This window comes from Phaseolus vulgaris, chromosome 9, assembly GCF_051622355.1.
Source record: "Phaseolus vulgaris cultivar YP4 chromosome 9, ASM5162235v1, whole genome shotgun sequence".
NCBI classification, from domain to species: Eukaryota; Viridiplantae; Streptophyta; class Magnoliopsida; order Fabales; family Fabaceae; genus Phaseolus; species Phaseolus vulgaris.
In genome coordinates, this window is record NC_143506.1 from 17,673,946 (window position 1) to 17,698,565 (window position 24,620).

The 24,620-nt window shown below is 34.0% G+C and overlaps 2 protein-coding genes across 2 annotated transcripts; both read right to left on the minus strand.

The window, feature by feature from the left end:
* Window positions 1–1,031: 1,031 nt before the first annotated feature.
* On the minus strand, window positions 1,032–10,340 carry DCAF1 (DDB1-CUL4 associated factor 1). Its single transcript, XM_068628079.2, has 14 exons — window positions 9,889–10,340; window positions 9,548–9,629; window positions 9,317–9,433; window positions 9,040–9,218; window positions 8,005–8,866; window positions 7,763–7,860; window positions 7,238–7,661; window positions 6,499–7,101; window positions 6,242–6,424; window positions 5,534–6,100; window positions 5,227–5,337; window positions 4,016–4,134; window positions 2,311–3,892; window positions 1,032–1,996 (listed from the first exon to the last, which is right to left on the minus strand). Exons 1-14 carry the CDS (start codon window positions 10,068–10,070, stop codon window positions 1,289–1,291), a joined length of 5,817 nt encoding a protein of 1,938 aa, XP_068484180.1. The 5' UTR covers window positions 10,071–10,340; the 3' UTR covers window positions 1,032–1,288.
* A 2,270-nt stretch (window positions 10,341–12,610) lies between these two features.
* Window positions 12,611–16,201, minus strand: LOC137823011 (glucan endo-1,3-beta-glucosidase 5). Its single transcript, XM_068628080.2, has 2 exons — window positions 15,535–16,201; window positions 12,611–13,930 (listed from the first exon to the last, which is right to left on the minus strand). Exons 1-2 carry the CDS (start codon window positions 15,876–15,878, stop codon window positions 12,817–12,819), a joined length of 1,458 nt encoding a protein of 485 aa, XP_068484181.1. The 5' UTR covers window positions 15,879–16,201; the 3' UTR covers window positions 12,611–12,816.
* Between the last annotated feature and the right edge of the window lie 8,419 nt (window positions 16,202–24,620).

The window sequence follows — 24,620 nt, forward strand, 5'->3', positions numbered from 1 at the left end:
AATTAACATTAGATTTAGGATTGTCTACCAATTTGATTTGTGAATGTAATTTATAAATCGAATTATACAATCGGTAGACAAACCCAGATCCAATATCAGCTTCCAATTTATAAAATCTGGTATCTACATTTTAAAAGAAAGGTTTTACAAATTGCTCAATTTGGTAAAACAAACAAAAAAACCCAACTCAATGACAGTCTCAATGGCTACATCAACATCTCTGCTACCAAGTTGATCAACCAAAGGACTAAGAAGTTGCGGAACCTGAGTTTCTGGCCAAGGAACCAATTGCCTTAATGGCAGGAATCACCAATGCTGGATTACTCTCTTCCTGATGAAGCAGTTCGCCTTTGCCGCCAGCGCAGTTCGCTTAAAATCGGCCCTTCTAACATCAGCATTGGACTCTGCCACAGCAGCAATCTCCATCACAGCCATAAGACAATTAAGCTGCAATTGAAGAGTGCAAGTGAAAGTCCAGAGCAATGCAAGGATAGGGTCGTTGCTGGCGATGGCGGGAAAGGAGACATTTCTGCATGACAAAAGTGGCATTCTCTTTTCTTTACCAGGACATAATTAGCTATCAATTCTTTTTCTATAGTCTTAAAAACACTTTTCGACAAATTCAACACCACTAATTTATAAATGATTTATTCAGTGTAAATCCATATTTTTTCTGCAGGTATTCGGGAATATAAGCAATTCTTTTATGGACGCTATGCAGTGCCAATAACTACAACACAAGTACAAATTACCTTAAATTTTCTTAGCCCCAACCGAATTGTACAATGCGACGGTAACCCAGTTTATACAATCCGGTATTTATATTTCAAAGGATACTTTAAATTTAAAATTACATAGAGGTGCAGGAAGAACCTCACCAATGGAGGTGTAGGGAAAATTTGCCCAAAGGTTTTGTGGCTGGATGTGATGCCAACTCTGGTTGAGGGTGCAGTTGTTCTTTTTGGTGGCCTGAAACCCAGTGATCCATGGTAACGGAGAAAAATAAAACACTACTGAGGATGGTTCATAAATACAGTTAAGGAGTAGACTCTTCTTTTTTCCTCTATTAGATCATAGGAGGGAGGACCACAAAGTGGCTCTCCGTAAAACTGCGTTTTTTTAACATTTATTATATACAACTGCACTTCTAAACCTTCTGGCATAATAAATTCGCATGACATAAAGGTGAAAGATAACAGCAAAATTTTGAGCCAAAATAATTGACATTTCGCTCAAAAATGAATATAATGAAGAAAGAAAATAATTACAGCTTATCCTCGATTAAAAATTAATAACCAAAGCCATTGCCCACAAAATCCTCATCATCACTACTTAAGGATTCAAGTACCTGACTATCATCATCATCTTCGTCACCTTCTGTCACAATCTCCAATATGCCAGTTCCACCATCAAAGTCTACATCATCCAAAATAAAGTCTCCATCTTCATCTTCATCAAGATCACTCACACTATCGTCATCCTCATCATCATTGCTCATATCAGCATCACTGCCACTATCCCCACCAAGACCAGGGCCTAAAGTAGGATCAACATCACCATCATCATCATCATCATCATCATCCTCATCTTCCTCCTCACTCTCAGCATCATCAGGATCAGAATCATCATCAGTTGGCCTCCGACGACCAATTTCATAGATTCTGGCAGAAGCATACATCTCCTCCTGATCATCCATAGTAATCAGCCCAACAAATGAATCTGTAGGCTCAGTTGCAAAATCAAGAACACAGCGATCCACAGGGATAGTTGCAATGTCAGAATAATTAACTGCATCCACTGTGCGGAAAGCTGAAAAAAGATGATGCTTGACCCGTCGTGTGTGAACTGCTGACATTACATCCTCAAGATTTCTCCTTAAGATAGCATACATTACATCACCACGCGCATTGAATGTTATTGATGTTTGATCCAATGAAGGCACACTGCGTAGCAATCTGAACTTGCGCAGATCCCAGACTTCAGAGTTTATAATAACCTGGTCCAAAAACATTTATTTACAAACATAAAAGATAAAGGTCATTGCTGCTTCGATGTCAAATTCAATAATCCTATAGTATTAAAAAAAATCACAGCCTTTCTTCACAATTAGGTTGAAAACATTCAAACCTTTACACATCCCTTCATCCACTTCCACACAGACTTATAAGAAAGAAGAATATCCACATTTTGCATATAGATAATTTTCTTCCAAATCTATTATTCCCCATGATTTATAATTGAATAATACGGTGTTCTGTTTGATCCAAGTTCAAAACTATATTGTATAAACGGATGTAAGATTATACATACCTCATTGCCAGCAGGATGAAAGCCTCCACCACCATAATCTGTAAACTGATCAAACCGATGAACAGGCCCAGAGACACGACGATCCCACAAGACACCATTCCAAAGCAGCATTGAGTCAGAAGGGTTAAAATGGATTAAAGAATAAACGTGACCTCGCCCTGTAGAAGTTGCAAATGTATCTGACAACTTTGACTCTAACTGACATGTTTGAATATCATACAAGAGGATCTCTCGCCTTGAAGATTCTGATGACAGGGCTGCAAAAACATTCCCAGAATTGCTAAACCTGGCTGCCCTGCATCCTTCAAATGAATGGCTAGGACCACCTAAAATCGAAGTTGCATCCCACAACCTAACATCTTGGGAGCTTGAAGAAAGTAATAGCTGGGTCTCACCAGAAACAAAAGACTGAACAAGAGTCAAAGGAGCCTGATGACCTGTGTAGCTCTCAACTACATTGCTGTTGTTGGATTCAAAAAATTTGAGCTCCCCATTATGGCTTCCAACTGCAATATGTGAGGAGTCCCCAACAAATGTAATGCATGTTAACAATGCACCAGCATCATCCCGACAAGTGCGCCAAGGCCTAAACCGGCTGTAAACAAGTTGACGATCCCTGCGATTCCCATGTACTCCCCCATACATATATTTAAACTCGCGAGTACCAAGCCTGGCTGTCACATTAGAAGGGGCATCAAGGCTATGCTTTGGTTCAGGACAGACATGCGGGTGCAGAAGTGACAGCGGAGGAAGTGTTGTAATAGGAGCTGGACATTGGCGATGTTGATGCTTCAAATACTGAATCACTAAAGAATCTAATGTTACACACTCAGGGTTGCTGGGCTGAAGGTCGTTTAATACTTGGGAAGATGGTGTCATATGACCTAGATGTGAAGTACTGCACTGATTCTCATCCACCAAGTCACCCATACAACGGGTGTGTTGATTTTTCAGGTTACAAGTTGGAGTGAAAAATCCAACTGCATCAGGCTGCAGGCTGCTTTTACGAATTGCACTCGAACAAATAGGAGAGCGGAGTCCTTGATCCCCAACATTTAACCGTTTTCCAGATGAAGAAAACGTTGGTATGTCCTTCAAATCAGATAACTTCCGTTTTGCTGGCAAAGTTATTGGAGTCTTAAACTGAGATCCAATATCAATGTTATGTTTCATTGAATATTCAGATCCAGTCTCTACTACACTAATTTCTGAAGATTCTTTAGCAGTATTTGAAAATTTCTTTACAGATGATTGCTGAGAGTCAAAAAGTTGGAGTCTTGAATGAAAAGATGATGAGAAAGTTAGTGATTTTTTCTTTGCAGAGACAGAATCACTTTTCAAGACAGCATCCTCATCCTTTGAATTAAACTTTAATTTGTTAGAGAGAAATCCAGAAGGAGTACGACCAGAGGGCCACTGAATTTGTGTTGAAGAAGCTTCCTGTGTTGTGGGCTGTTGGGCAAGAGAAGACGGAGGAATCACTGATGGCAAAGGAGTAAATTGCGCCTCTTTAAGCAACATAGAAGCAGTTTGTGCTAACCCAGATGCCTGTAGGTGTTCATGAATTAGAAGCAAAAGTTCCCTGAACAAGAAAACATAACACAAAGAAGCCATTTGCAATCAGAAGGGTTGTCACCAAAAGAGAGAGGAGATAGCACACGTATTTGAAAATCCAGAATGATAAAATTTGAGAGAGGACAAAAACCTTGAATGGTAAGTAATAGGAGTAGCAGCAGCAATAGCTGCTCTTTCTATGCGCCTTAAAGTAGGAGTAGCAGCATCAGTAGCAGCTAATGTACTTGCACGGCCTGAATTAGTCACAATCTACAAATACAATTTGAACAAAAGTATCAAAAGCAGCCCTTCATACAGCTCATATTTTACATATTTATCTTTTAGTAAGATCATTGCAAAAGGGCATATTGAACAGCAAAGTTGATCTAATTCACTTTGTTATCAGAAATCAACTATTATATAATAAACCATCCTTCAAATAGAGTAAAGGTGTGACAAAATCAGCTAATAGTTAAAGTCCTAATGTAAATATGCTCAATACTTTTCACTACTTAATGAGTAAATGACCTCTGCAATTGATATGCATGAAATAGAATCAGCTCCCATTAGAAATATTAAAGTAGTCTTGAATCACAGGCACATTACCAAGCTTGTAGCTAAAAGAATTTATAATATGAATCAAAAAGTGGGAAAAAAATTAATGATTTGATTTTTCTTTTAAATAGCTAAAACCAATGGCAAACAAAAACATAAATCTTGTTTAAATCATCACAAGGGCTTCATACATTAATACAGTAATACTCTAGCAAATACCCAAAAGCCTAACTTTTATTGCACCAAACAATTTAGTCTAGAGCAGATTTGTGGCTTAAGTTTTAAATTTTCAAAACTGAAATCCCAGAATTAAAAAACACAAACAAGTCAAAACCCAAAATTAAAAACTACAAACACCACCCAAAAGTCAAACACTTAAAACTTAGGTCCATTACAATGAAACGATATTTGCTATCCCGTGATTTCATGACAAGCACTCAACCAAATAAAGAAAACACCCGCACTCGTGCATCAAATCACACACTCACAGAATATTGGTCACATACACGCAAGCAGATGCACAATTTTGTATCTAAATCCTATATATATGGCCAAGATTCCTTGAATTAATTCTAATACACAAATTTTGCCAAAGAAGCACACATGGATGACTTTGATTTTATAAATTCAGATCATAAACATCTGAAAATTTCTAATCTCATATTCTCTTCAGATACTTTTGTCAGGACAATCTTAAGGCAACAATTACTTCTTTAGATAGATGTATAAAAAAATCAAGTAAATTGAAGAGATGCTGATAAAAAACAACACACTTCTGCATCAGCAAAGAGTGGAAATGCTGCTCACCCCAATAAGTTCAATGGCAGCCTGGGAAAGTTCAGCTTGCCACCTACCCTGCTCCGTTCCAAGTGTTTGGCTACCAGAATCCCGAATCAGTTCTGACAGCTTTTTCCCAACCTAGAACACCCAAACAAATAAAACATGATATTTGATTAATACAATATGTATTTTTTTTCTCAAGCCATCAGAAGACAATTTAAACTGGTACAAAAGAAAAAAAGTTGCAGCAGTTTTATCTCAACTTCCACACTTGATACTGACTAGTACAGTTTGTGAAGACTGAGTTTAATAAAAATCAGTTATAGGTGTTCACCTGTAGCTTTGTCAATATGTGTGCAATTGTATCATCTCTGGCTAATCCAAGCAGGACTCGACATGCTAGAGCTCGAAGACAGTCCAGCGCAGCAGGAGGTGAATATATGCGCGGTTGGAGGAGATGCAGAAGAACCTTTATACCATTATTAGATCGGACAGTCTCTCTTGCCTGACGATATCCTTGTTCCAATTGTGCAGCAAGGCCAGCACAACCTGCTCCAACACCCAAAGATATTCTTCGATCGCCAACCAATCCAGATGTGGCAGAAGCAACAGGAGTTTGTGGTGTACTACTAACAGGCTGTGCACTTAAGCTGGCAGCACTGCCTCGATCTATAGCATTGGAGTCCCCATTCCTTTCCCTAGGATCAATCTGGCTAGTAGAGTGAACAGCTCGATCTGAAACATTTCGTTCAACATTTCTATCTCTAGCCTCTGAGGGAGGACCATTGGATGTCTGGGAGGATGCCAACTGCTGCCCTTGTGCAACCATTGCCGGTTTATTGCTTATTGAAGGTGGAGGGCAAACAAGATTGACTAAAACATTTAATGCTGGTTGAATTATCTGAAATGGAGAAGTGTTTACAGACAAAAGTTAAGATACAATATATTGGGATACTCAGTATGTCAATCAAAATCCTAAAACAAATTCTTTTACTTTTACGACCTGCAGAAATTTGGAGAATTGCAACTAGAAAACACTTACCTCGGGGTCCACATGATTACTAGCTATATTTGCAGCATCCAAAATTACCGCAATACCAACACGATTGTTGCTTAAAGTTACATTTACGATCATCTTACGACTGCTAGGTACCAATGTAACAATGTGCAGAACACCCAAAGCATACTGAAGCAAATCATGCAGATATCGCTCCACAGGTGGGGCCTATAAAATACCAAGAAAATAATAAATAAATAAAGTTCAAGATACAGGAAAAGAGTACAATAACCATATCGTACCTGACACAATTCCAGCATGGTAACATGTCCATTATATGCCAAGAACTTCTCAACTGCTAGCCAACGTGTTCTAACAAATGCAGGACCTAGCTTCCGATCTTTTTGTAATTGTAGGAATACTCCATCCATTGCCTCATTACTAATATCAAGGGGCTTGTACACTGCTCTTACACTTGGAATATTTCTAGCAGCACTACGATTGCTCTTGTTAGGACGAATGGAATCCACTAACACAAGGAGATGGGCCCTGAAATATTGCCTCAAAGCAACAGAAGTGTGATAGGCTATCTGCTTCTCTGATGATGTCAGCACTTCTGCAGACGATCGATCGTTTCGAAGTGATCCTGAGTTAGATAAACTCAAGGCTCCAGAATTTATTCCTGATCTTACAGAAGCAGCATCATTTAGAAGGCCCAGTAATTTTTGTAATCCATCTAGGGAATCAAAGGCATCAAGAACAGCTCTGAAGACAAACGAAGCAGCAAAAAATAATGCTGCATTCTTCCGGGCTTGGTCTTGATTGGAGTCAAGAAGTTGGAGAGCTAATTCAACAACGTGATAAACAACTTGCGATGGAAGAGCACAAACCCTTTCCATTATACCCTGAAATAACCATCTAGGGTCAGAAAATGAGGCAGTGTTGTGTGTGTGTGTGTGTGAGAGAGAGAGAGAGAGACAACATAAAAACATTACTGGGCGTCTCAATTCACAATTATCACTACAAATACAACATGAATACCTGAAGAGAACCAATAGTGAATAGACAAGAAGAAAGACCAAAGAAAGTTTGTGCCATTCTAGGGACAGCAAGAAGCTTTTGCATTCCCCCTCGGTCCACAAACAGTGCAGCAAATTTTCTATGTGCGGCCAAAGCACAGATTAGCTTCATGACATCAGGCAACAGCAAAGCAACCTTGGATGGCTCCCGATGTTTAGAATTCTGCTGCAGAAGTGCCAGACACACGTCAACCCCCTTCTCATGCAACACAGGGCCAAGCACTTCCACATATTCTCCAAGTAACTCAAGACACTGAATGCAATATTTTTCCCTCAACTGTGAAAGTGATTGAGTATCTGGGATGAAGTGCTCCTCCACATCCTCATTAGTTTCTGTTTCTTTACCACTCTCATTCTCTGTTACAGTATTGTTGCCAATGGAACTCCTGCCACCAAACAAAGATGATTATTAAAAAACCCTACTCTTGGTATGTGTTCATCTATGTAATCAGATCTTAAAAGGTACTCCTAAAATATATTGACATACCTTGAAATTTCAACTGCAGTTGCAGCATCAATAACAGTTGATGCAGCTTTAGAAGCAGCCAAAATAGCTGCTTCTTCATCGTTAGAGGACTTATATTCCTGAATATAAATGCAGGATAAACTATTTTAGCATTGAGATTAAACTATAAAGTATTGATGCACAATCACATACACAGACATATAAAAAAGCACAAAGTACAACTTATGGTTTTGGGAAGAAAAAATTGATGAGCCAGAGCATACCTCTGAAGCGACAGTTTTAACCAGGTCAGCAGCAGCATCACCAGCTGCTTTGACAGCTTCTTCAGGTGCATTGGCTGATCTAGCTTCGGCTTCAGCAGCTTGAACTGCTTTCCGGACAAGATCGGTTATATCTTTATTTCCAATTCGGCATTCATGGAAACAGTCATCATGATCCTCTCTTTCAAAACCAGAAGCCTCCAAAGAGGTCCTGCCAGGGGTCTTCTTAGAATCAGACACCCTCCTAACATCAGCATTCCTCAGTACACTTCTATCTCTCCGACCATGTACCAACCGACTACCAGAACCAGGAGATGATAAAATGGAATCACTTTCTACAGTCCCTTCATTAACCCTTCCTTTCCCTTTAGATCTTCCCCATCCACGGTTTGATCGTCGCCTTGAAGAGTCATCTCTAACATTGTCATCATGTTCACTGTATTTTGTCCTTCCATCACGTGTATCTCTATAGCGCCATCTATCCTCCCCATCAGAATCTACCTCCTGGACATCAACACCTTCACCAAGCCCATCAGGTGGTTTACCTTCCATCCAAGATCCTTCTTGAAGTGTTTGTCCACTAATGCTTCTATCTGGACCCCTTTCAAGAATTACATCATCTAAAGATCTCTCATCAATAATCCTAGTATCATCCAAATGATTTGGTTCAAGGATCTGGCGAAATCTACCACGACCATCATCTCTACCTCTCCCTGAAGTATTCGCAGATGCATGCCTACTCTCTGTTATATGAGTAACATCTTTCTGGTTGCTACTTGTCTCTCCCAGAACACGTAAACGAAGGTATCGCATAAGTTTAGCTGACAAGCCTGATGTCAAGACATCTTCCACAATTTGACCTCCACTGATATCAATCCAGCGCCAATTACAATATTAGAAAAATGACAATTAAACTAGAGACAAGCAAGATTGAACAATTAAGGCATCAACTGGAAGCAGAAGTCCAAAATTAAGCCAAACATCAAAGCAATAAAACTTTAAAAAAACCTATAGAATGAGCAGAGCATAGCAGCATACCCAACCAAACAAACAGCAAGGAGTCCGGTAGAATAGGTTTTCAACATTTCAGAATCCGATGCCTCCCTTTTCCCTGAACTTTGCTTCAGATTCTGCTCTTCAGAAGACATCCCAGTGTTATCATCCATCACCCAATTTTTTATGTTTTCCATGACCGGTTCTTCAAAAACATGAGGATACTGTTCATTTACAATCCATCAGATCAATTCAGCAACACATGGGCATCGTTAATAGAATTAACAATGACAAACCTAAATAAATGAAAAGACAATCTTACAATCCATGTTAGGGAACAGCACAGGAGAAGTCTTCCAGCAGCAGCTCGAATAGAAGTTGAGTATCTTGTTTCTGACAGAAACTTTGAAGATATCAACTCAAAAAACTCATCATTTTCCTGGAAGGACAGAAGAGCAAAAATACATTCACAGAAATTTAACACAATACATCAACTTAAGAAAAGCTATACACCCAAATTAACAGCAATAGTCACGACTGAATGAGAATTTACCCGAATTAAACCGCCAAGACGACCAATGACATGCGCAGCACGGGCAGTACTAGAGGAAGAATGACCATTCTCGTCCATGTATCTACATTGTAAAAAGAAAAAATTACCCATACAAACTAGAAGGAAATAGAAAGATAGAAAAATAACAAAGATGTGATAGTTACATAATTAGGAATCTAAACCAGCACTGAGAATGTAAATGATACAAAATTGAAAATCATACAAACACATATCAACACCTGAGAAATGATTCCAGAAGGAATCAAATAAGGGAGAGTTCGCGTGTGCGCTTGTACATGTGAAGAAAAAAAAAGCATTGAATAAAAAAATAACAAACATACCGTGACTCTTGTGTTTCGAGAATAGAGGCAAGGGCGTGGAGAACGGTGGCCTTAGGGTTATCAGGTGCAGAAGTGATCTTCTCCATGAGTTTGTTAACCTTCGTAATCAATTCGTCTTCTTCCTTCTTAGAATCGTCGTCTTCATCGTGCGGCGGTGGCGCTTGATTCGCTTGATCCTCCATCAGCTGACACTGAGAGAATATGATATTATTATGTATGATGATGATGATATATGTGATTTGATTCGTCTTCTTTTTGTATTATGTGTTTAATTTGAATAGTGTGTATATTACAGGGTAGGGTTATGAGCGTATCCGGTTTGTTACAGTTGCAGAGGTGAGAGCGAGAGAGAAGAATAAATGAAGAAGAAAGAAAAAAAGAGAAGACAAATGAATGAAAGAAAGAAAGAAAGACAGTGGGAGAGGGCACCGCACAAACCAACACCAACACCTACGCGATGATGGATCAGAAGCTTCCGGAGATATCCGACCCGCTTCTATAAAACCTACCCACACTACTAAGCCCATTTCCTTCATGGCCCAGATCCAACAAGAAAACCATTCATGGGCTGCTTCTTCCTGCCCCTCCATATGTTCTTGCAGCACCCCTATAACTTTTATAATTCCATAAATACCTCTGTGAATAATAAGTTAAATACTTGAAGGAGTTTGTGGATTGTGTAATCAATCTCCAAAGATAAAGGTATATTTTAGATTACATGAAAATATATTTTGAATTACATAAATCATAATATTAAATCTAAAAGTAATTTTTTAACAAAATATATTTTATATTACATAAATCGAAAGTTTTATGCAGGTTTAGAGGAAAACAACCTCCCAAATTATATATCATTTTTTTATTATAAATAAATTTAAATTTATAATTTAGACTTGATTAAAGAGAGTTTATTTCTACATTTTGAATTAATCAACTATTGAAATTTAAAAATTATTTTTTATTCTGAATTTGAAAATTAAAAATTAAAAAATATATTCTAAAAAGAAAAATTTAGAATAGATTTTGTGTTTTGAAAATAAAATTTTGAAATAGAATTTGGAAAACCAAATTCTCATATTTCTGGAATAAAATAAAATAACATTTTAGAAAAACATATTCTAGAAATCCAAATTCAAAATTTCTGAAATACTAAATCAAATCATTTCAGGTGTAAAAAACAATTGCCTTTTTTTAGCTACATTATTCTTTGAGTCAAAAATATTTGTGTTGTGTTTTTACACAACTTCGGTGTAGTTTATTTATTTAAGATCCTTTTTTTCGGCCATCTATTTTTACGCCCACTAAAAATATATTTACAAAAAAAATATTGAAAAGGTAATATCTAATAAGAAATTAGATTTTGTTTTCAAATGATAGAAATTAGAAAAGAAAAGTAGGCAAGATTCATGCAGAAATATTTGGTACTTTGAAAGTATCACAATAAGAATAATTTTTTAGGGAAAAAAATGTTAATAGACTGGGTCAAACACACATATTAAATATTTGTCAAGTGAATACTTTCGTAAAAATAAGAAGAAAAATAGTTTACTCATTAAAAAACCCCTATTTTAAAATAAGTACTTCTTTTATGAAAAATAAATATTTTAATTAAAACAACTAAACTCACTAGTGAGACAGCTATAATTATTATTAGAGAAAAGACGCACATATCCATTCTTCTTTTTATGATAATGAAAAAAATATATAATTAAAAAATTAAGTATGGTAATAATTATTAAAATTTATATTGAAGCTATAAAAAGTTGTGTATATAAAAAAAATATAAAAAAATTATTAAGTTTTTAAAATATTATAATTATATAATAAAAACACTTGAAATTTTTCATTATTAAGATAATTACAATTCCTTGTGAGTAAATTTTTGCAAAGATTGATTGTCTGTAAAAGTAAAAAGAATAAAATAAAAAATATATACACACACAAAAAGTTACAGACTTTTTTTATTATAATAAAAAACAGTGGAATACATATATGTGTCAATCTTCACTTCCATAAATTTTTCAATTCCAAAGTTATCTTTAAACATAAGAAGAGATAAGATTTGTTTTTTTTTTATATTTATTTTCAAATTATATAATTCATAAATATTTTGAATTCTAAAATTTAAAATACAGAATTATATTCCAAATTTTAAAATTTAAAATATAGAAAATACATTCCAAACTTTAAAATTAAAAATGTATGAATAAAAGAATGAAAAGAATAATGTCAAGAAAAGAAGGATAAAATTGTCATTTCACATATTTTTATATTTTTATGTACATGAATTATACTACATTCAAGACTCGACTGAATAAAAAAAATACACAAAATTGAGAATTATATTAAAATTACAGTTTTTTTTAAATATATGCATTTTTTTTTAAATGACAAGACCTATATTAAAATTAAAAGAAGACCCAAATTGTAAGTTTTCCTTTTCACCACTTTGTAATAAATTTTGACTGAGGATTGTCTAATTTTTTTTCAGAACCCGTGACGGAAAATAATTGAAGTGGTTAAATTAAAACTAAATTATTATTCTTACATGAGAAATAAACAATTATGCAAAAGTGATGTAATATACCAATAAAAAAAATCATGGTCAACTAATTAACCAACATTCCTTATTTAAAAGAAAAAGATAACAAGTTTATTATACACAACAATTTAAATTAAAAAGAATACAAAACTTTTTAATTATATTATCATTTCATTGTAATTAAATTCACAATAGAAACAAGGCTTCTTATCCCATTTTTCATTTCAAGAGTGAAGAATTCCACTGTTCATCAAGTTTAAAAAAGGGAAGGGATGACTAAGTCAGACAGCATCAGTGCACTAAAAAATAATCTAAGTCATTTTTTTTCTTACACTTGCTACACAGTTACCTCCATCCATTCAAATACAAGTCATAAGACAAGCAAATCAAAACAAAAGATTACAGCACAGCAAAAGAAGAAAAGAGCACAACACTGTTGTTAGAGATCCAACTTTTCCATGTAGCCCTGCAGAATCTGTCTGAATCATGATTCTGAACTTGCAATCTCCCACAGAAGGATCCTTGTCAGTGATCATAGAAAGGCCAGGGAATTTGCAGGCACTGTCCATCTGGTCATTTACCTGATAGTAACTATTAAAAGCATAAGAGATGTTACCATGCACATCTAAATTCCCACATGAAGTTCCAAACCCAAGACTAGTGCAATCAGCATTTTGACAAGCATAGGCCACACTAGGTGCCACTTGGTCATCATTAAGATTTGCTGAGGGTTTCAAAACACACCATTTTTTAGCCAATTGATCAACCCCATCAGCACCTACTAACCCATTACCTCGTGCTGACCCAAGATTAAGTTGGTATTTTGGTTTTCCATCCAAGTAAAACATCCCCCAATGACGCTCAAAGTTCCCTGGCTGAATGCTTTTGGCATCTTCATCTATGAGACTAAACAAATAAGCATCTATAGGACTAGGCCTCATCGGGGTCCCTTTTCCAGACATGTAACGTGACATGAAACCTTGGTTGAAATGTTGTGCATACTGAAGGTTTGCATTTCTGTCTCCATCTGTAGGCCATCCAATTTCCCCCACAATTATAGGCAAGTTTCCAAAGCCATTCTTTTGCAGTGCCCACACTAAGGTATCATGGTTAGCATCAAACACATTGTCATAGGTTCTTCCATTGTCATTTATAGCAGGCTGGTAGCCGTTAAAGAAGGCATAGTCAACAGGGAAATTGGGGTCAGCGTAGAGGCTGATGAAAGGGTAGATGTTCACTGTGAAGGGTGCGCCATTATCATTCAAGAACTTCACAATCTGTAGCATCACACTGTTGATGTCTGGTCTGAATATGCCGTCTGATGGCTTTTCTGAGGAGCTTTGGTATACATCAGCATTTAAGGGGACTGTGACCTTCACACGGTTGCTCAAACCGGACTTTGTGAGAGCTGCCTGAATGTTTTGAAGTGCTGGAAGAGTTGTGGTTTCGTAGGTGCCATTGTATGTTGACAAGAATGGTTCATTCCCCACTGCAACATACCTAGCAAAAGCCACAAGATATGATGTGTAAGGAAAAGTATACACAGATAATCGCAACATATGGTAGTTTGGTTTTTGCAATCAGTGGAATGAAAGAACACATAATGATAAGCTTAATCTTTAGAAGAATGAAAAGCTTTTTTTCCCTAATTGGGAAATCTTGTTTATTCGCCTATTTGGAAAAGGGTCATGAATGAATAGAAAGAAATAGAAATCATGAGTATATCCACTCACAAATTCCAATACAAAGGAATATTACTGCAACAGAGATCACATGTTACCATGATAACCTTGATAGATGTAGCTAAGCATAACCTTCCAAATCTAAAGCATAGCATGAAAGAAAAGCATTACTTTTGATGTTGGGCAACATTAATTTCATAGAAGAACAACAAGGATATGATTATTAATTGGCATTTCAACTTATGGTAGGAATATAGACCACTTGGCCAGCTGAGGGTGCACATTGTTTTCTGGGATAAAAATCTAGAATCATTTTCATACATACATGAATATAAAATTAAGGAGATTGGGCTAGTAAAAAATTCTCAAACAAGGGGCATATTTTCATTCCAAGTACATTAACAACGAGTGGAGCTTTCCCAAATCTGCATATATGAGAACTAAGATGAATATATTAGGCAGTAAAACATGTGGAAGATTAAACATTGAAAAATTTTCCAAACAAAATAAGTACAAGGAAGGCAAGTTCAATAGACCATGAAAAAGCACAAGCTGAGCCCCTGAAACAAATGCATTACATATTCCACAACAAAGTCATATAAGAAAGATACTTATTTCTCATTCACTAGAACTCTCTTCGGTCTGGTTGCAATGTTTTACACACCACCATTCTCAAAAGCATTGTAACAGATATGAGATACCACAGTCCTTTAATGTACAAGAGAAATATCAATGTTGCAACATATAATTAAAATCTGTCAAACACAAGAAAAACATGGATTTTCACAGCATCTGAGACATGGTAGTGCTAAGTATTATAACCAGAGGTGGAGTATACAATATGCTGCATTTTACATTTTATATCTCTATATATTTTTTTTCTATTTCTATTCCAGGATGATAGATGAACATTGCACTTTTTTTAGTGCAAAAACGTAACCAAGAACACTACAAAGAAGAGATGAACTAATGTTTACATCAGTGTATCATGCAACATCAGAAGCACCAGAACAACAAGCAGAAGTGCCAAGAGAATACAAGCAAAGTTAGAAGTCGCAGGATTGTCCTTGTAAAATATTGTAGAAATAACAAACTGTAACCAGTGCATTTGTTCAGACTTCAACAACCAAAGTCGTCTAGAGTTCCCTTACCTACTTTGCCCCTCTTACGTACAAAATCAAAAAGACAGTCAGAAATTAGAAATTCTCATTGCTTGCATTCTCAATTGCGCCTTAATTCCAAGTTGTTACACTACAATAATGTTTTCCACTCGTACTTCTACATAAACTCCTTGTTTATGCATAACCATTTTCATCACCAAAAAATCAAGCCAAGCAACAAGAACAGTGACAACAACAGATTGGAATGATTGGCAACAACAGATTCTCCCAACACATAAAAAAAAGGGGGTTTGCAATGTACCTGATGTCAACTCCTCCAGAAGAGACATGTTTTGAAACATTCTTGGAAACCCATTTTTCAGCTGCTTCGACACTGTTAGCAAGCGTATAAAGCATGTCATTGGGAATCCCCACCATGACCTGTATCCCAGACTTCTTGAGAGCATCCAAGATACCAGGGTCAGCATCAAAAAGCTTCACCTTCTGAATGCCATTGTCCTTCAGCATCTTCACCACCTTCGAAGGAGACAAAGGGTGTGTCGACTGTGTCCCCCAGTTCACACCAATCCCACTCACTGACCCCACTAACACCACCAACCCAACAACAACAAAAAAATCACACCTTCCAAACATTCCACCCCCCATCAATCCAAAATCACCAACAAACGAAAAAATGAAGCAGCAAAAGTTTACAGTGAAGAATGAGTCAAGGTCTGGAGTTAGTTTGAAAGCAATAAAACATACAGTGAGACAATAATTACAGTGAGCACAGAAGGTATCCTAGGGACACCTGTTGCGTATGCTTGTGAGTTAAGCTGATTTGTGCATTAAGTACATAGAAACGGAGTGAATGAGGAACAAGTTATATGGTGGAGAATCTTTTTCTTTTGTTTTGTTTTTTCTTTTTAAATTTGAACTCAAATAAACAGACAAAGCAAAGCAAAGCAACATTGCAGAGTGGTGTCTGTGTCTGACTTTTTTCAAAAAATCTCGAAAACCACATGCTTCATTTCCAATTATTACCAAAATGTTTTCTGAGTCATTTACACATATTCAACTTTCAAACATCTACTGTATAATCATCCAAAAAAACTATAAAAAAAAAACAGTTTTTGACGGTTGAAACGTGCATATTCTAATATATATATATATGTAAAAGAGATAATTAATATTATGGTCCATGAAACTTTTTTCTTTTTTGTAAAAAAATGTAATTTTTTTAATAGTGAATTTATTATTTTAGGATGTTGCAAAAGAAACTAACTATATAAAGTCTTTATCAACAGTTACATTAAAAAGATAAAGTAAAATATGGTTATATTAATGATGTTTTCGATAACATTTATATATGTTGTGATATCAATTGTCATTGGTATGGTATCTGAAAATATTCAAATTCAATTTAATCTCTGAAAAAGTCATTAACTGATCCTTTAAAATCATAAATATAAATTGTGGTCCTTTCGTTGTTTTTTTTCTGGCGTTGGTACATTTTTTTGTTGGAATCTCAACTTGTTTTGTTTATACAACGGATTGAAACAAGTTCCTTTGTGTTTATAGTTAGTTATAAATGAATATTATAAATTCAATTTTCAGTTTTGTATTTAAAATATTTTGTCAGGTCTTTTAATGTATTATTTTAAATATTTATAGTTCTAACTTAAATCTTAATATTTTAGAAAAATATAAATTGATAATATAATTTATATGTTCAAAAATATTATTTATCACACATTTCAATTATGACAGTATTTATATATTTAGAAGTAATTGTTTATTATAAATTTTATAGTTATACAAAAAAGTATTTATTTTGTGTGATTCGCATGCTGAAATATTTATATAAAAATCCTTAGAAATATTAAATATATAGCAATTTATCTGTTAAGAATATTCTTAATGCAGAGTATTTAATGAATAAAACTTGTTATCTTGTTCCAGACGTGTACCTTTCTTCATTCTAGAGTCTTCTTATGCCCAATGCAGATAACAGTTTGCTCCAACCTGGAAGAAGTTCTAACTCGGAAGTTTCTTGCTTTAAACCTTTTTATTTTCTTTTATTTCCCTCTGTATTCTATTCATCTATAGAAAAAATATGCTATTGTAATTTAAGTTATATTAAAAAAAAATATGCTGTTTTATTTCTATTTATCTATAAACAGAAATATTTTTATCATTTTAGTATTTTCCTTACTCTGTGTTTTTCTAAAAGAAATAAATTTTGCATTTTTTTTTCATTACACTAAACAAATGTAATAAATTAGCAGTGGATTTTGTTTAAATGAAGTAGAAAAACAATTTAACAATAAGGTGACCAGGTTTGATAAGGTGATGAGTATTACAAAAGACATGATAAAAATGCTAAAGTTCTTAAAAAAATATGACATTTATTTGCAACACACATTAAATGACTTATAAAAATGTGTAATCAAAGATATGATAAAATTATGATAAAATTATGTTAAGTGATTATTCTTTACTCATAAGTTTAAAAATTTTAAACATGATTCCTAGTAAGACAGTTATAAGATACCGTTTGAGCAATCACTACAAAAAATCGTGTAAAAAGTGACAGTTTTAATATGGTGGTTATTAATAACCACCACAAATTACAGTATAATACGTCATTTGATTAACTGTCACAATTATCTTTCAAAAATACGTCATTTTCAACTGTCATAATTGTCCTTTAGAATAAAAACAAGTTTTCCTTCCCTCATTATTTCTAATTATTTTTGAAAATATTTTTGGTTACCAAAATTAATTTATTCCTAATTATTTTTAAAAATCTGATTTGACTTATGACTGTAATTATTTTAAATTAGATTAAAAATAGTTATTATGTCAATTGTAATTAAAATTGTCATAGTAAATCTTTAAGGGTCTCTTTCTCATTCACATTGTTTCCCTCCGTTCTTTTCCATTCGCGCGAGTATTACTCATTTTCACATTTTCGGTAGCAACTGTCACTTGTCTTTTTTTCACTTCTAACCTATAGTTTCCTTCTTCTGCATTTCCCTTTCTCTTTCTAACAATCAACGTTTTTCCGTTCAACCCTAATATCTATTTGTGTTGAAAATTCATTCCTAACCCCCATTTTTCTTCATGCTATGTCTCGATTAACATAGTTGTGCAATTTTTCACAAGGAGCGTGAAGAATAATCGCAAGGAGAAGCGACTCATGATCTCCAGTGCGGTGGCTTGCGTCGCCTCGTGCATCGTTGTGGTAGAGGATTTCGTGTCAGAGTTCGTGACGACGATAAAGCGGTGAGATCTGGACTCCAAGGAGAAGGCGGTGTTCTTGATGACAGAGGTGCGAGAGAATGCGAGGTTGTTGAGCAAGAACATTGTGATGCTATACTCCAAGGATGCTAAAATTTGTAGGACATTCACGATGTAGATAAGCTCGTGCACAGGGAGGATGCGGTAAATTGTTTGAAAGAGAGGTCTAATAATTTTCTGTTAAAATTAGTGAGTTCTTAAATCTGGAATTATTGTGCAAAGCATTTTTTTTCACTATTAATAAAGTGCAAATTACTTTGAGAATGGGAATTACTTTGGATCATTCTAGTTTTCGATATGTACTTTGGTTGCTCGGACAGAGCCATGAATGCTATAGATCTGAGTGTTTAATAAAAAATTTGTGGCATTGTAATTGGTATTTAAGCTCTGTTTTATCTTCGAACTTGGGATCTTAAGCGCACTCTTCCACATTCCACACTCTTTTGCAAGCAATTTTGACTTGGAAATTTGGTAAGTCAAGCCCAACTGCTACAACTACTGTTACTTATTCCCAATGCTCAATTTTACTACATTGCTTTCAACTTCAACGACGGTTTGGTGGGTCCCAAGCTTGAATTATGGGTTTGAATTAGGTTCTCATTTAACTGTCAACCTTACAATTGGGATCTGTAACTGGGAAATGTTTTGGGGTTTCTGAGTCAAATTGATTTTGGATATTTGTTGCATATGATTTGAATGAATGTCGAGGTTGCATTGCATTTTAATGGAACAATTGTTGCCACGAGTCACTATTTTAATATGTTGAATTTGTCTTCATTCAGGGGTGTTGTTAATCTAATCTAATGAACCAAGAGAATATAACAAGTGGGTAATTCTTTTCTCACTGAATTGATTGTTGGTGCTTAAATTTGTTTTAGGCTTGAGCTTAATTATGGGTGGCTCGTTGGGGGTGTAGAAGGTTTATTAGGTTTATTGTTTTGGCTTGTGTGGAGAGCTTGGGGTGACAGTTGTGTGTCACTGTATTTGGTAGTGGAGATGCCACCTTCCCCGGCATTGAGATTCTCTCCTGGGGAAAAAGCCTAGAGCTGATAGTCACAAGCGTGGGCACAGTCTTGAGAGTGGATTCATCTTCCGGGAGAAGGACGATGATCTCTCTTTGTTCAATGAAATGCAATCCTGAGAGAAGGAGAGTTTTTTGCTTTAGTTGACAGATGATTTGGAAGACTCATTCTGTAATTCTCTTTACTTACATCATACGAAGAGAATGTTTCTTTTTTTGGTTGTTGTTTTTGGTTAACATTCTTGCATTTCTTTTGCATGGGGTGTTATTATACAACTACAAAGTTGAAACATATTTCTGATGTAAACCCTGGAATCTCCATTCCTGGTCAAGGAGAAAGTAGTGAGTTGCTTAATGATGGTGACAAGAGTGATTACGACTGGTGAGTTATTTTTCATGTTTTGAGTTTCCTATTAGATTGCATTGTTTAATGTGTTCAAAATATAAAATTCGTGTATCCAATTATCTGTATTTCATGCTGATAGTTATTCAAGTTTCTTGCTCAATTATTTCCACTTTGATTAATTATTTTTTTAACTTCAATAATATAATTAATGTATAAAAAATAAGTTGATGATTTTGATTAATTATTTTTTTAACTTCAATAATATAATTAATGTATAAAAAATAAGTTGATGATTTTGATGTTTTTAAATTTCCACTTTGATTAATTATTTTTTTAACTTCAATAATATAATTAATGTATAAAAAATAAGTTGATGATTTTGATGTTTTTAAATTTGAAAAATGATTTCTGATGACATACTGTATTACAAGTTATGCATTAACACCCGTGTCACGCTATTGTTAGGTAATGTTAGAGACTGGTCTTAATCATTTATAAAAGTCGAAACTGAAAAATAAAGGATTGAAACAAAAGGTTGTCTTTATTATTTTTTTAATATTGAATCCTTTATAATATTATTTTTTTTATATAATTTTTAGTTTTATAAAATTTTATTTAATTAATATTTTTGTAACCATAAGAGAATAGATATCTTCTATGAATACAGGATTTGATAAAAGTTTTATACCTATTAAATAATAAATATAAAGGTAAGGATAAAGATGAGTTTTGTCCTTAATAGGGAATCTTTCATTTGATTCATGCATTCACCAATGAAATATTAATATATTTAAATATTTATTGGTGTCTTTTATTTTATAATTATAAACATACAAATTTATTAACTTAAAATTATTTATTTCAGGTATCAGATAATGGAAGTGGTGCTCCATCACCTAATCAAATAATAGGATCAAGTGCTGGAAGCAAAACTAATTAGGGATGTGTGTTTTAATTTTAAACTTGATTAGGGATGTATGAACTTTTGAACAATTATGTGTTGTAATTTTAAACTTGATTAGGGATGTATGAACTTTTTATGTGTTTTAATTTTCAATTACATATAAAATTTTGAGCATTATTATGTGTACTTTAATTTTCAATGAAATGAATGAATGATTATAACCTTATACATTATTTTATTTTATTATGAAAATATATTATGTTTAGGTTAATCGTATAAAACAGATTATAAAAAAAATTATAAAAAAGTGGTGGTTAAATTTTATTTGTTTAGAATTAAATTTACGTCAGTTAAAAACGTCACTACTTACGTATATTATGGCGCCAAAATCTTCTTCAATGAATGTAAATTGTGACAGTTATAACTGACACTACTTACATATAAAAACCGCCACTACTTACACTGTGTTTAAAGTGGCGGGTGTTGCGGCGGGTAGCGTAAAACCGCCACATTAAACTTTGTGGCGGCCAGTTCTATGGCGGTTTGAGAAACCGCCACAAGCGTATATTGTGGCGGTTATAAACGTCACTTTATACAAAAATAACCGCCACAATATACACTTTTTTTTGTAGTGAATGAACTATAAGGACACCCATTTAAGGCACCTACATGTTTGGGGTTGCAAGGTAAAAGTAAAGGTTTATAATGCACATGACAAAAAAACTAGTTGCAACAAGTCTGTGAATATTTTATTGGTTATTTAAAAGAAAACAAAGGAGTATATGTTTCATTGTCCTAATCATAGCATGAGAATTATTGAAATAAAAAATGTAAGGTTCACTAGAAATTGTGAGATATGTGGGAGTTCAATTTCATTACAAGTGACAATTAAAGAAGATAGAGTACAAATTTCTTTAATTTGTGCCTCTAGTGAAAAATCTAATGTTCCTCTAATTGTTGTGACAAACAAAGAAGAGCAAAACAATGATGAGTTCGTGATTAAAAATGAATCTATTGTAGAATAATTACATGAATTAAGGAGGTCTTAAAGAGAAAATAGGTAAATTATTTTGAATGACTATCTGGTATACTTACACAAGTCAAAAGGTAACTTAAACATCAATGACAATTACTCAATGACGTTTTCACAATTTGTAAATTGTGATAATTCTTACAAATGACTACATGTCATGAAATAATAGTTGAGTTCCATGGAACATAATTATGTTTAGAACCCTGTAGAACTATCGAAAGGTTACAAAAAGCATTGGTTAAGTGAGTATTTATAACCAAAAGTCTCTCATGGAAAACTTAAATGTTACAATACCATACCTCTTGTTAATAGCTTTACTTAGAAATATGGTGTTGACTATAAAGAGAAATTGTAGTCTATCTCAGGAAAATATTCATCCATAATTACCATGACACTAGTAGCCCATTATAACTTTGAGTTACATCAAATGGATGTGAAAAATGTTTTTCTTGATGAATATTTAGAATAAAATGTTTATATGGACCAACTAATGAAGTTTTTACTTGAAAGAAAATAACACATGATGTGTAAATTAAAGGAGTCAATATAAGAACTTAAGCAAACTTCCTACCAATGACATTTGAAGTTTAGTGATATTATTGTTTCTTTTGGATTTAAGGAAAACACTTTTGATCGGTGTATATATCTAAAGACTAATGAGAGTAAGGTTATTGTTTTATTTTGTATGTTGATGACATCTTGATTTTGGTCCTCATCATGAGACTCGTGATTTTTTCTCAGCTAACTTTGAAACAAAATATATGAGCAAGGCAAGTTATGTGATAAGAATAAAGATATTATGAGACATATATGAAGGAATGTCATGCTTATCATATGAAGCTTATATCAATAATGTGTTAGAGGTTTGAGATTAACAAGTGCTCAACATCGTCTTTTTCCAATTCATAAATGAAAGAAATTTAGTCTCGATCAATGTTATAAGAATGACTTGGAACAAAAAATGGTGGAAGTAATGTCATATTCATATATTATTGGGAGTATTATGTATACTTAGATTTGTAGTCAATCAGACATAAGCTTTGTAGTTGCAACATTAAAATGACATCAAAGTAATATAGAAATGGAACACTTGAAAGCTGCAAAGAAAGTTATGATATATCTATAGGGGAACAAAGGATCACATGTTTACATGTAGGAAATTTGATTATCTTGAAGTGATTAGATATTCAAGCTCTAAAATTTTTGGATGTGTAAATACAAGGAAAATCACTTACAACTATGTCTTTCTTTTAGTTAGGGCAGTGTTATTCAAAATCGCTAATGCGACACCATGTTGAAAACCAATGGCGAATTTACTCGTTACCGCCCATGGCAGTGGCGATGCAGGTTTGCCACGACAACATATTGCGAACGCTTTCTGCATCACGGGATGCTAGTGATGAACAAAGATGATGAAGAGAGATGGAGAGAAGCAGGCTATGCGATGGTGGCGTGGTGAGGTGCAATGAGGCTGTGAACGAAAATCATAAGCGCGTTGAGATGAGTTATGAGGAGTCCCCATAACTTAAATGAGTTGCGTGGAAACCCCGATTTAGAATAAGTAGATGCAATAAAACATTATAGCGAATCCCTACCCGACCCAATATTATAAGACAACCTAATATCCTACCTACGCAACAACATACCCTTTCTTGTTCACTCCACTTGTCCTGCTTTTCGCCGATCACCGATGCTTCGTCGCTGATGAAGATAACGATTAGAATATTGATGATGAACTTCCCCCACATGCAAAAAATGCTGAAATTATCATATAAAAATGTAAATTATTGAGTTGTATTCTACCAAAAATAAATATAAAGCAATCATATTGCATATTTACTTTGTCAACTATTTTCAAATATGATTAGATATAGACGTATACACTTTAGGCGATTGTTCTTTCCTTTACCAATTACATGGTAAGTGGATTCATTTTTTATTACTTTATGAAGAGTTATCATTAGAGTTTTCACCAAGTGATGTTGAAAGATTGATAAATGTCATAATTCAATAATATTTAATACAAAAAAGATAGACATTTATAGACTTTAATTGATAAAATAGTTATAATTCAACCTCTAATTTAGGAATTTGAACATTTTTATATATTTGTTTGATTATGAGATGAATAAAAACAATTTATTCCCAATTTTGCATTATTTTCGAAAATTTAAGGAGATATGAATCTAAAGGATATATTATGAATAAATGTGTCACTTAGCCCAATCCAAGTAGGTTAATTAGAAGACGTAAGACATAACCTAGAGATCGTTAGGAGGAATCAAAAGAAGAAAACCCTAAAAGTGAAAATGGTCAATGAGAAACACTCTTAATCTTTTTTTCTTGCTGTCTATGTTTGTAATCGCCATCACGAGTGACTAATTATTTTCTTTGGGATTAAGAGTAATTTGTTTAAACTTTTATGTGTTGAGGTGATATTTATCTATAATATTAAGTTATTAATTGATGATTTATATTATCATTTTATTCTCAAAGCTTAAAACTATTAATGATTTTAATCCTTACAAATTTGTTTGGAAAGTACTTTCAAGCATCTGACCTAAATGATAATGTTTAACATATTTGAATGTTAGGAATAAATTTGAGATGTTAATTGTTTTATAACATATGTTCATAATGATAAAGAGTTTTTATAAACATTGTACGTGACTAATCAATATGAATGATTTTTAAAACTACATACATATGAGAAAGATATTCCCAATTTTCTTAATTGCATTTTTTTACTCATCTACTTTGCTTTTATTTAATTTTCATATAAACTATTCAATATCAAATTA

Excerpts from the sequence above, each read along its gene's own strand:
- DCAF1 (XM_068628079.2), bottom strand. The coding sequence starts at position 10,070 with ATGGAGGATCAAGCGAATCAAGCGCCACCGCCGCACGATGAAGACGAC. Across the intron at positions 7,861-8,004 it reads TTAAAACTGTCGCTTCAGAG|GAATATAAGTCCTCTAACGA; the intron begins GTATGCTCTGGC and ends ATTTATATTCAG. Across the intron at positions 7,662-7,762 it reads ACTGCAGTTGAAATTTCAAG|GAGTTCCATTGGCAACAATA; the intron begins GTATGTCAATAT and ends GTTTGGTGGCAG.
- LOC137823011 (XM_068628080.2), bottom strand. The coding sequence starts at position 15,878 with ATGGGGGGTGGAATGTTTGGAAGGTGTGATTTTTTTGTTGTTGTTGGG. Across the intron at positions 13,931-15,534 it reads TCTGGAGGAGTTGACATCAG|GTATGTTGCAGTGGGGAATG; the intron begins GTACATTGCAAA and ends GGCTTTTGCTAG.